Source organism: Eublepharis macularius, chromosome 11, assembly GCF_028583425.1.
Source record: "Eublepharis macularius isolate TG4126 chromosome 11, MPM_Emac_v1.0, whole genome shotgun sequence".
In the NCBI taxonomy this organism is placed as follows: Eukaryota; Metazoa; Chordata; class Lepidosauria; order Squamata; family Eublepharidae; genus Eublepharis; species Eublepharis macularius.
The window spans coordinates 18597660-18609784 of NC_072800.1; the positions used below are offsets into that span (position 1 = coordinate 18597660).

The window sequence follows — 12125 nt, forward strand, 5'->3', positions numbered from 1 at the left end:
CTAGTGGGAAGGGGACGACTCAGAAAGGAGCATTGTGGCAACTTAAAAATGAACAGATTTATTGAAACAAAGTTTTGAGGGCTAGAACATCAGCTGCAAAAAGACAGATTTGCAGTCAGAAAGCTGAAGTCCTCTCGTGGGGGCTACCCTTCTGTCAGACGAAAGCTGCATAGGGGCTGGATTGGGCAAGGCACCCTGAGCTGATGAAGCAGGGCCCATTTCAATTGGCAAAAATAAATCTTAATTATATGGGTTAAGAAGAAATACAGGTTTAAACAGGCATAGCCCAATTTTCAGGATATGGGTATTATTTGTGTATTATTTTAATAAAAGACCAGCTACGGAATAAGATCAAGAGCCAGTCAAATTGATGGAGGTTGAAGTCCCACTAACTGCAGGAGAGTCTTGACAGAGCATTTGGCTCTGGCTGGATCACACCTAATATTTTTAAGGCCTAAAGGCAACTCAAGAGTCACTTACAGTTATGACACGTGGCTCCGCTGTATCCAGTCCCATCACACGTGCATGTGAAGCTGTCCCACGTTTGGGTGCATTTGCCGCCATGCTCACAGTGATTGGGCACACACCTGTTGGGAAGAGAGAAAAAGAGGACGCTAAATTAACCGGAATGAATGAGTGTCCACAGTGTGGGACTGCCCAAGCAGCGTGCCCTCTAGGTGCCAGCTTGACATGCTGCGGCAATTAATCTTCATTAGCTTTAGGTGGATTAATATAATCTACGATGGAAGATGCCAGGTGCACAAAAAGATGATATATCATATGATGAATATTCTATTCACAATCAGTCAGCAAAGGGGGTGAGGGGTGGGAATGAGGGGGGGAAAGCTATTTTTTCTTACCATCATTATGTTTTTGTAAAAGGGCACAGTAAATACTATTACACATAATATAAAAGTTCTAAAGAATTATAAACCAAAGCAGGGTCATGTCTTTTAAAAGAATGAGGTTACATCAAGTTTCTAGTCCCTTTTGCCAGAGAAATAAGGGCATAGTTATTCGTTTTACTATCCATGTGATGATTGCAACCAGCCCATAGGCTATCATAGACTACCCTGGCCTCATTGTGACTCAGTGCCTCTTTAATCTTCCACAGGTGACTGTGTAAGATGCTAAGACTCTATACTGGATGTCTATAATATTTAAAACAAACTAGATGCCTTAGGGCTTCAGCAAAAGACACACACACACACAGAATCAAGGGTCATTTTGTAGAAAAAGAGCTGGAGGAACTTATTAGCATAACTCATCAGCATATGCCATGTCTCTTGCCATCACTGGAAGTGTGTCATTAGTATAACTGATTTGCATATGACACACCCCCTGACATCACCTATTCTGGCTGTTTTGGACCCAATCCTGGCCATTCAGGGCTGAAATTGGGCCCAAAATGGCAAAAAGGAGCTGAAAATGGCCAAAAAGGGGCCCAAAATGGTCAGAATCAGGCCGCTGCTGAATGGGAGAGTGATCTACCACCCGTCAGAGGCCCGATCCGGGCCGTTTTGGCCCCAATCCAGGCTGAAACAGGTCCAAAATGACCAAGAGTCAGGTGGGCAGGGCCACCTGACATGTGACCTCTTTGGGGAACTGCCAGAAACGCGTTCCTATGTGTTCCCCCTCGAAATGAGCCCTGCTTACAATGCTTTGTGGCAGCCATTTGCCATAATTCTACACATCTCTCTCTCTCTCTCTCTCTCTCACACACACACACACACACACACACACACACACACTATACCATACCCATTCCTGTCTACAAATTCCAGCAAAAATCTCCTGTCAGCAAGCTAAGGTAATTCAAAAGAAAAAGAAAAACAGACAAAAATACAAAATGGGGAAAATAACAAGAGGGCATATATTTATGTCTTGAAAATCCACAAAATGTGATTTCAAAGATTTGAGTTTGACTGGTACCTTTTCTATCAAGGATTCTTTCAAAAATAGGAATTACCATAATACTTTTTTGCTTTGGAAACTATTACTTTGCTCTTCTTGGAGTGTGCTTTGAAACCTCATTTCAAAGAACCAATTTTCACCCCTTTATTAAATTTCCCTGCATCCAAGTTCAGTGCAGTTGCTCTATTTTCTGATCAATTTTCCTTTCATGTCGAGTTTCCCTTTCACCCAATACAATTTTGCAACTGCTTATTGTATTAGGGAAAGATTAGGAGACCTCCCACCAATCAAGGAAATGAAAACAGTTCTGCAAAATGGAAAGGCAGTAAAAATTAAAAACTAACAATAAGCCAAATTATTTTGATGCTTTTGGTGACCCCATAATTGACCACAACGCCTTGTGAATTTGAGGCAAATAAAAGCTTTTATTTTGAACATATAGTTTGTATATTTGGCTTGCAGTTACTGAAATACTTCTGAAGTAGGAGTATGATTACCTAATATTATTAAAGCCTTGTTTTCTGCAATGGTTTATCTCAAATGCTTATTTTAACAGTTTCATTTCTTAATAGAGGATTCTCTGGAAGTGAGTCATTTGTACTAATCTGTTGATGACTATAAGCAAAGCTCATATCTAAAGTAAAACCTGTTATGTAAATATATTGTTCTAGCCTTTCTTCAAAAGGCATACAACATTACAGAACAGAAAAGTGCCATGTTTTCCGTAAACAGACAAAGCTCTTCACCTACTTTTGTTTGCCCACAAATTGCAAGAAATAGAAGAAATAGAATAGAAGAAGGTGCTCGCACTGTGGATTGGGGTAGGCAATTTTTTTTTTGGCCCAAGAACTGAAAAACGCAACATCTACTTGAGGAGATGTTGCTGCACCTGCAAACCATGAGAGGGCAGGCATGGCCAGACATACTGGAAGGAAGCCAAGTTCCAGTGGTGCTGGCAGAATCTCATGGATTTGCCTTAGGCTTGTCTAGTGGTTTCACAGGTCTGGGAGGCTTGGAGGCAGTGACAGGCATAAGTCGCGCCTGTTCCCTTCTCCTGCCCTGCAGTGTTTCCAGAGCCTTATATGCATGAATACAGACGAAGCTGCCTTATATTGAATCAGACCATCGGTCCATCAAGCTCAGTATTGTCTACTCAGAGCAGCAGCAGCTCTCCAGGTCTCAGGCAGAGGCCTTTCACGTCACCTACTACCTAGTAGACATGGGCATGAACAGAAAAAAAACAACAAACATGGTGTTCGTTGTTCGTTGCCATCCACGAACAATGAACAATGAACACTGACGAACATGACCTGTTCATGAACATGTTCGTTGTTCGTTGTTCATGGGGGCCAGCAGGCTCTCCTCCAGCCATCAAGATCCCTACCACACCACACCCAGAAACTCTACCTGAGGTAGGGGTTTCCAGGGCAACAGCAGGAGTTCAGGCAGAGTTCCGGTTGCCAAGGGAATTGACTGCAGGTGCCAGACTGTCTGGCTTGACGAACAGCAATGAACAAGGCTTGCAACGACCACCTGTTCATTTAAAATGGGGCCTCACAAACAGCTAGTTCTCAAACAGTTGATTGGGCTGTTCGTGGCTTTTTTTTTGTTCATATTGCTGTTCGTGCCCATCTCTACTACCCAGTCCTTACAACTGAAGATGCTGTGGATTAAACCTGGGACCTTCTGCATGCAAAGCAGAGGCCCCTCCACTGAGCCACAGACCTTCCCTTGTTTGTTTGAGTAGAGATCTGGCCCAAGGTGCCAAGTAAAATGGTCTGCTATGCCACTGTCGGCATGTATACCGAGGGCATCACTGCCTGCTGTGCATCATAATACAAAAGGGGGCTGTGACTCTCTCAAAACTGACCTGTAAAGTTCAAAATTCTGAGCTGGGAGAGGAAGCTCTGGGCCTTCCTCCTCACAGCTTGCTGGGGGTCTGATAAAAAAGAGAGCAGAGCAGCCACGTTGCCTCCTCCTTCACTTTGCATCTCCATTTATTCTAGTGTTACCAGCTCCTGGTTGGGAAGTTCCTGGAGATTTGGGGGGGGGGGGTAGAACCTGAGGCGGGCGGGGGTTGGGAAGGGGAGGGATCTCAGCTGGGTATAACACCATGGCTAGAGTTGCCAGATAGCTTCCCCACCCCCCTGCACAAACCAGACGGGGGCCTGCCACTTTTTTTTTTGCATGTGTGCGTAGTGTGCATGTACTCCTGACCCTAGCATGATGATGTCACTTCAGCACTGGCGCACAAGAGGCCAGCAAGGCTAAGCTGGCTGGCCACTCCTTGGGCATGCAGGAGCCAGTAGGGTGAGTGAGATGGCTGCTATTGATAGATGCTTTTAATTTCAAATGTCATCAGTATATTTTGTAAACAGTCATCAGTCTTTTTCTCTCCCCCCCCCAAATGTCTATGTCACCTTGCTTCAAACATTTATGAATATTTTGGTGAACTTTAACTTGAAATGAACACTCTTCTTGGCTATATCAATGTCCTTCTTGAGTTCCCCACTTAGGGCAGGAGGTTATATGCAAACAACTTTACATTCTCTCATTGAGTTTTATTCTATTAACTTTGTCAATTGCTAGCTGTTTGCATTGGAGAACATATTCATTCCTACAATTTCCCCCCCTTGCTGGCTTTTTTTTTAGTGTACATTTATTTCTCCAAGCTTTTCATATACAATTCTTTCTTTGACTGAGTATATTGTCTTAGCTTTTTAAATGTCTGTTTCTTTTTCTGGAACGATTGTGCTGCTGTCAACAGCTTTTTAATTTTTTTAACCTCACAAGATCTCTGTGTTTGCACTCACACTCAAATCTTTAATTTCTCCCTAAGTTTCTACCATTTATTTTATGGCCATGTTTCCTAACTTGGGCCATTTCCTCACATTCTAAAAACAACATGACACTCAACGACCGCTGGTGGCTTCTTCACGCGATTTCTGACATCACCCGATTACAAAAGGGATGCAGGCAGTTATGATTCAGGCACGAAAATGGAATCATAACTGCCTGCCTCCGTTTTGTAAATGGGTTATGTCATAAATCGTGTGAAGAAACCGCCAGCGGCCAGTGAGTGTCGCACTATTTTTAGAACATGAGGAAACGGCCCTGGTAGGGTTACCACCAGTTCTGGGAATGGAAATTTCTAGAGATTTGTGGGCGGAGCCTGAGGAGGTTGAAGTTTAGGGAAGGGAGGGACCTCAGTGGGGTATAATGCCATAGGATTTATCCTCCAAAGCAGCCATTTCTCCCAGGGGAATTGATCTCTGTAGTCTTGAGATCAGTTGTCATTTCCTGAGTTCTCCAAGCCCAACCTGGACACTTCAGCTATGGTTTTCTACCTTGTTACTGCCTTATTTTCTGCTCCCTTTCCCACCTGAGATGCAATTTTTTTCTTTTCTTCCCCTTTTACAATGTTATGTCATCTATCTTTCTTTGAAGGCATGTGTTTTTGTCTTTCCCTATGGTCTCTTGCCTATCTTAGAGCACTCGTCAGTTTTCTACTCTACTTCAGAAATGTGTCTGCTTTTCTACATAGTCCTCCTTTATCTCACAGAGCCTACGCCAGTTGTGAATGGTTAGGTGCCTTTCCCCCTCTAAATTTATAAGCCTGTCAAACCAGCTGTCATTTCCCTCTACATTCTAATCTTTGCCCAAACTCCCCTCACCATTGTTTTTCTTTCTGTCTGTCTCCTCCTGTTTCCCTTGTTCCTTCCCAAGACTTTCAGCATTTATTCCTCTCTATGTGATAACCGGTATAGATACATTCCATGCTACATTTCAGATAATACTTTCTATTTTCCTTAAAAAAAAATCATTGATATATTTAAGTTAAATTGCTGAATTCTACTTTGACTCACACAGAGTATAGCTCCTGAAACAGTCTAAGGGGGCTGCTTGTTTTGCTCACATACTCTTCGGCGGGGTGGGGGCCCGGTAAGCTCTGTATGTGGAGGTCTGTAGTTTTCAACTCAATTCTCAGGCAAGTGCCAATGGCTGCTCATCTGGTTTAACCCTCAGTGTAACTTTGTTTCCCTCTTCTTCTTGTGCCTGCTTGCACTCTGTCCACCATTGCTGTCGGCCATCCTCAGAACCTTCTAACTGCACATGCCCAGTCTGATTTTGCTGTACTGAACAAAGGGCTCTTTCCCCCTCCAGATTTTCCTACGAGCCTCTACAATCCATCAGCAGCAGGGGGCCACGTGGCATTCAGCATGTCAGAATGTGGGTCACCCACTTGACTTATAAGGGGCATGATTCAACCCAAAGTCTACTGAATTTGCATGGATGCATCTGATGAAGAGAACTGTGATTCTTGAAAGCTTATGCTACAGTAAAGTTGGTTAGTTTTAAAGGTGCTACTGGACTCTTTTTGATTTTGATGCTACAGACTAATACGGCTAACCCCTCTGGATCTATGAATTTGCATGGTTATCGGAGCTGCATTTCTTTATTTGTTATTTTGAATATGCTATTGTTGCTTGTGTTTTTAATTGTTTGTAAGCCTGAATGCATTTGATGGCAAGAGTAAAATAAATACACAACAGAACAATATTGGCTACTTGATGCCTCAGTGTCCCTAGTTCTCTCTCTTGCCAGACTGAGCACTGAATACAGCTATCCAGGGTCCCAACTCCATTTGATATTACAGAAGAAAAATATATTGGAAATAAGTGGAGCAAGACAGATAATAAAAAATTAGGCAGAGGGCCAAATCATATGAATGGACAATGTTTCCTATGGGTACGGATGTAAAACTTACAAAAACTTTCTAACTGCATACAACCATTTGTGATGTTTGCTTTGACATATGGGAATAATATAATATTTTGTAAAAAAAATATGAAAACTAAATATTTCAAAGCAATCACCAAATGACTCAATGGCAGGACTTTTTCTTCAGGTGTCTTTCATTAACCCTTCGAACACAGTTTATAGAAGCGCTTTACTGGCCTGGAGAGAAAGTGTTTGGCAGCCTTCCTGTGCTGGCATGTATCCTAAAAAGAACTTTACTTAACAAAATATCACTGCATATTTTAATACTGATTGCTCACACTAAATCACACACTTTAAAGCTGCTAAGCATCTTTGGGGTGTTAACCTGAATGAGAAAGAAAATACAAGATGACAACCTCTTCCATCCTCTGTGCGGAGAGTGATGATAAAGCAGCTCACACATCTGATTCCAATAGATTCTGTTGGCACCGTCCTTTCAGCCAACAGCCAATTTACTCTGCTCTGGTGAAGTGCTTTCCGAACAGGACTGTCCATGCTCACTCTGCTTCCATCATAATAATATGCACACAGGCAAGATCAGGTTATCGTCATCAGTTTGGAAAAGTGTAGAATATTGGCTACAAGGCTAATAATATGCATGTGGGCAAGATCAGGTTATCCTCAGTTTGGAAAAGTGTAGAATATTGGCAACAAGGCTGAACTGCAAACCAGAACTTCCTTGCTTCATGTTTCACCTCTGCCATGAACTTGTTGGTGGGCTTAGATAAGCTGGTATATCTCTACCTGTCCCTGCACACCTCCAATACTCAAAAGAGTTATTGTGTAAGATTTAGAGAGCCAGTTTGGTGTAGTGGTTAAGAATGCGGGACTCTAATCTGGAGAACTGGGTTTGATTCCTCACTCCTCCACTTGAAGCCAGCTGGGTGACCTTGGGTCAGTCACAGCTCTCTCAGAGCTCTCTCAGCCCCACCCACCTCACAGAGTGTTTTGTTGTGGGGATAAAATAACATACTTCGTAAACCGCTCTGAGTGGGTGTTAAGTTATCCTGAAGGGTGGTATATAAATCAAATGTTATTATTATTACTTAATACATTGAATTCTGAAGCAATGTAGAAATGGCAGGTATCTTACTCAACAAAAATCAGTTCTATCTGTTTTGTTATACTCTAAGCCAGGGATTCCCAACCTTTTGGACTCTGTGGGCACCTTTGGAATTCTGACACAGGGTGGTGGGTGCAACCACAGAAAGTGGAGCCTAATACAAAATCCCAGGGACTGAGGTTATGCAGAACTCTAATAGTAACTCATCAGCATTTCAAGCAGAAGCTCTGTTTAACAGGTGTCTTTTAAAATGAATGTATTGTTTTAAAATATTTTCTTGCACACACACAGCTTATCTTCGGTCATATAGTGAAGATTCTTGTGCTGTGGTCGCAGCTGCTGCCAAAGCAATTGTTTACAAAATCGGCATACCCAATCAGAAGTCCTACTGGGCAAAAGCCCCAGCTGGCCCTACCCCCTTTCGAAAAACACTTGACGGGCACCAGGGCACCACAGGCACCATGCTGGGAACCCCTGCTCTAAGCAGAATTCTCCAGTGTAGTGTCCACCTTTCTAAATACTGCAGTGTCGACAAAGTTACAAGAAGAAGGCTGTTTCCCAGAGCTTTCTGCAGATATACTGAGCCTTAGCAGGGGATGTACTTAGGCTAGTCAGATCATTTCTCTGCTAGAAAAGAAGTCAATCAATAATAATTGTATCATATTACAGGGGCTAAGCTGGGTCTTGGGAATAAAACATGAGATATCCAAATGAATAGCCTGGTTACTGATCTTGTCCAAACAAAGGAATTGTCTGGGCTAGAACAGGAAAGTGAAGGGCAATCGAGCATGGTATGGAGCAAAGATCCTTAAAGAAACCCCTCTAATCAAGCAGAATGTCCGGGGTCTGAGACACAGCCCCTGGACTTGCCTGGAGGAAATGACGGGAGATAGCCGGGAGACAGCTGCCTAGCTCTTCAAGCAGGCACCCAGGGCCAGAACCTACCTACACAGGAGGGAGGGAAAGAAGCACCCAAGCCTCAAAGGGTTAGAAGGGGCAGGTGGAGGCCAGCTAGTCCCACCCTCCAGTGGGAGTCTAGGAGGCCAGGCAGGGAGAGTGGGGTCAACCCAGAGGGGGGCAGAACAGAAGGAGAGAGCAAAGGCAGTGGGGACAGACAGACAGCAGCTAACCAAACAGAAACCTTACCAGCCAGAGAGGAGAAGCAGCCACAGCAGCTCAGAGCCACACTCCAGCCTGCAGCCCAGCTAGAAGGCAATAGCCTGGTCCAAAACAACTCCGGGTGGAGCTGCCTGAGGCACTCTGTAGGAGAAGCTTGGCAGCCAGCCAAGGAGACACAGCTGTGCCTGCCTCCAGCAGTCAGCTCAGCCAGTGAGGCTTGTCAGCCAGCCAACGAGACACAGGTGGGCTGGCTCAGGGCTTCCAGCCAAGCGAGCACAGGTGCAGCTGCCTGGGCCAGCCAGAGCCATAGTTAGAGAGCAGGAGGAGGGCATGGTTGACAGGTGGAGCAGGGAAAGGCTGAAAGGATAAAAGGGAAGTCCACCTACAGGGCAGGGTGGGTTGTGTAGGTGGAGTGGTGGATGGAGAAAATGAGTGAGCAAGGAAAGAAGGGGGCGACGCAGGACGCAGGACGCAGGACGCAGGACGCAGGACGCAGGACGCAGGACGCAGGACGCAGGACGCAGGACGCAGGACGCAGGACGCAGGACGCAGGACGCAGGACGCAGGAGCAGTGTTAGGTTGAGCAGGCTTGCTGGTGGCTTGAGAGGGTGCATGAATGGGGTATACCTCCCCTCCTTCCACAAAGCAGGACCCTGCATGATCCCTAGCGGCGTCCTGGTGCCAAAGCCAGGTACCCTGGCGCCCAATGCAGCAGTGCCCGGGGGAAAACCTGACAGAAAAGATCTGCACGAGTAACAGACTGGGTGCAGAGATGCTTATCTGATGTGCGTATGTACATGTGAATCCATCTAATGGACTGTGCTGCACTTGGTGGCATCAGGCCATATTTTCATCCATGTTGTAAAGTGGATGAAAATGCATTTCTCTCTTATGCAGCTCCTTGTGCACAGCTACAGCTAGACTGTAGTCAATGAAATCCCCATTTAAAAATGACAAACAAGACCCAGAATAATATTGCAAAGGAATAATATTGCAAATGCTACCTAAATCTTTGTTGCTCTGTGTCCCCACCTCATGAAATGGCCATAATCACAAATATTTTCAAGGGTTATTATTCTTGTGTTTCATAACAGAACCCCTTGGCAAACTGCCATGCGCGGAGTAATGCAGCCTCAGTGTTGAGGCATCATATCAAAGATGCTCCAGCAAACTGGTTGGGATGCTGCATTGCTGCCCCAACCCTGTATTAAGATGTACACATGCAATGCTATGCTCAAAGCCAATTATTTTCAGTCGCTGGAACCAGAGATATACAGTAAGCCATAAACAACTCACTTATTATTGAACATTTTCCAACTAATTGCCTTGAATTACCATTTTACTGAAAGGAAAAGAAATTTTATTACGTGAACACATAGGGAGAAAATGTCTGGGCTCTAAGACTGAAACAATCAATTCTAAAGTACTAAAAATGAGGTACTTCTCAAGAAAATAATTATGATTATAACTTTTTTTTAAAGTAACGCACAGTTGATTTTGAAAATATTAACAAGAAGATTCTGGCATACTTAATTTTAATTTGAAACAGCCTATTTATTTTAATTACTAACTTCATTTAAAGCCTTTATAATTGATGGTAGGAGGGTACGCTGGAATTTGGGTACAGTCTACAACTCCATTGCATTGCAAAACTGCAAATCCTTCCAGTCTCAGTGCAGGGATCCAAGCTTTGATCAATGCTAGACTTAACTGGGAATTGAGATGGACATGAATCAGGAAAAAAACGAACCATGTGGTTCGTGATTCGTCTAATTTCATGAACCACAAACGACGAACTTTCACAAACCTGCCCCAGGCTTGCGAACTGGTTTGTTTGGTTTGTGAAAACGTCATATCCAGGTCAGAAAATAATCACTTCTGGGTCAGCAGGTCACTTCCGGGTCAGCAGAAGGTCTGCAGGAAGTCCATCCCCTGTTGCCTAGAAAACTGATTGATTGGCATCATGCTGTCTGCAGTGATGAACCAAAAAAACGAACAACATGAACCAGCCTAAAGTTCATGGCAGTTTGTCAGAAATGGGGTCTGATGAACCACTGGTTCGCGAAGCACGAACCAGCCTGATTCGTGCTTAATTTTGGTTCGTATTTCGGTTTGTGCCCATCTCTACCTGGGAATGCATGGCCTGCACAAGTCACTGATTTTGTTCTGACCTACATTCAGCAATGAGCAATGGCTGCTGTACAGGATCATGTGGGAATAAGAGGACACTGTGAGTTTGCAGCTCTGGGCTAGAAGCTGCAACATCTGAAGTACAATTATTGTATACAATCACTGGAAGATTGCTCACCATGTGGGCATATAGGTATTATACCCTAGGTATTATACCCTGCTGAGGCTCCTCCCCAAACCCTACCACTTCTAGGCTGTGCCCTCAAATTTCCAGGGATTTTGCAACTCAAAACTGGCAACCCTTATTGTGCCCATGAGAGATGCTTTACGCTATGGTTGCCAAATCTGGCTTGGGAAATTCCTGGAGATTTGGGGTGATGACTGGGGAAGGTGGAGTCTGGGGAGGAAGCTCAGAAGGGATATGATGCCATAGAGGCCACCCTTCAATGCTGCCATTTTCGGCAGTCTGGAAACCAGTTATAATTCTGGAGGACTCCAGGCACCACTTGGAGGCTGGTATATGTTATACTGGGTCAAACCCCAAATGATAGCTCAGACATACCTCGTAATTACAGCTCATTCAATATAAAGAATAATATATTTTAAAAAACCATACATCAAACAAATGGGCTCTTGGTACATTGGCATTCCATCACCATTTGCTGAAGGAAATGCAATAAAGCCCACCAAAGCTACAGTCATGGCTCCAAGCTTGCAAAGAGCCCATGCCAATTAGCCATGGCCAATGATGGTTCCAGTCCCTGACACATGTTCTTCAGAATATGATGCAAGTTTCTCTTCACACCATTTATCTATTTAGTTTCAGGTGGGTGGCCAAGTTGGTCTGCAGTAAAACAGCAAGATTTGAATCCAGTAGCACCTTAAACGATCCACAAGATTTTCAGGGTACAAGTTTTCAAGAGTCAGAGCTTCTTTCATCAGAGGCTGTGTTGCATCAGATACGTCTGATGAAGAGAGCTTTGACTCTCAAAGTGTATAAATCTTGTTGTTTTTTAAGGTACTACTGGATTCAAATCTTGCTTTTATCTACTACTGTGGTAACTGCTGCATATGTGAACTGCCATTCAAAAGTGTGAAGGGGCTTGAATAACACAAC

At 44.0% G+C, this 12125-nt stretch overlaps 1 protein-coding gene across 1 annotated transcript in view; it reads right to left on the minus strand.

Moving 5' to 3' along the window:
* CNTNAP2 (contactin associated protein 2) overlaps nucleotides 1-12125 on the minus strand; it is a 1091545-nt gene that overhangs the window by 508942 nt on the left and 570478 nt on the right. The window contains exon 11 of the mRNA XM_054990911.1: nucleotides 481-587. Coding sequence (XP_054846886.1) covers nucleotides 481-587 — 107 coding nt within the window. The remainder of the gene's footprint in view (nucleotides 1-480; nucleotides 588-12125) is intronic.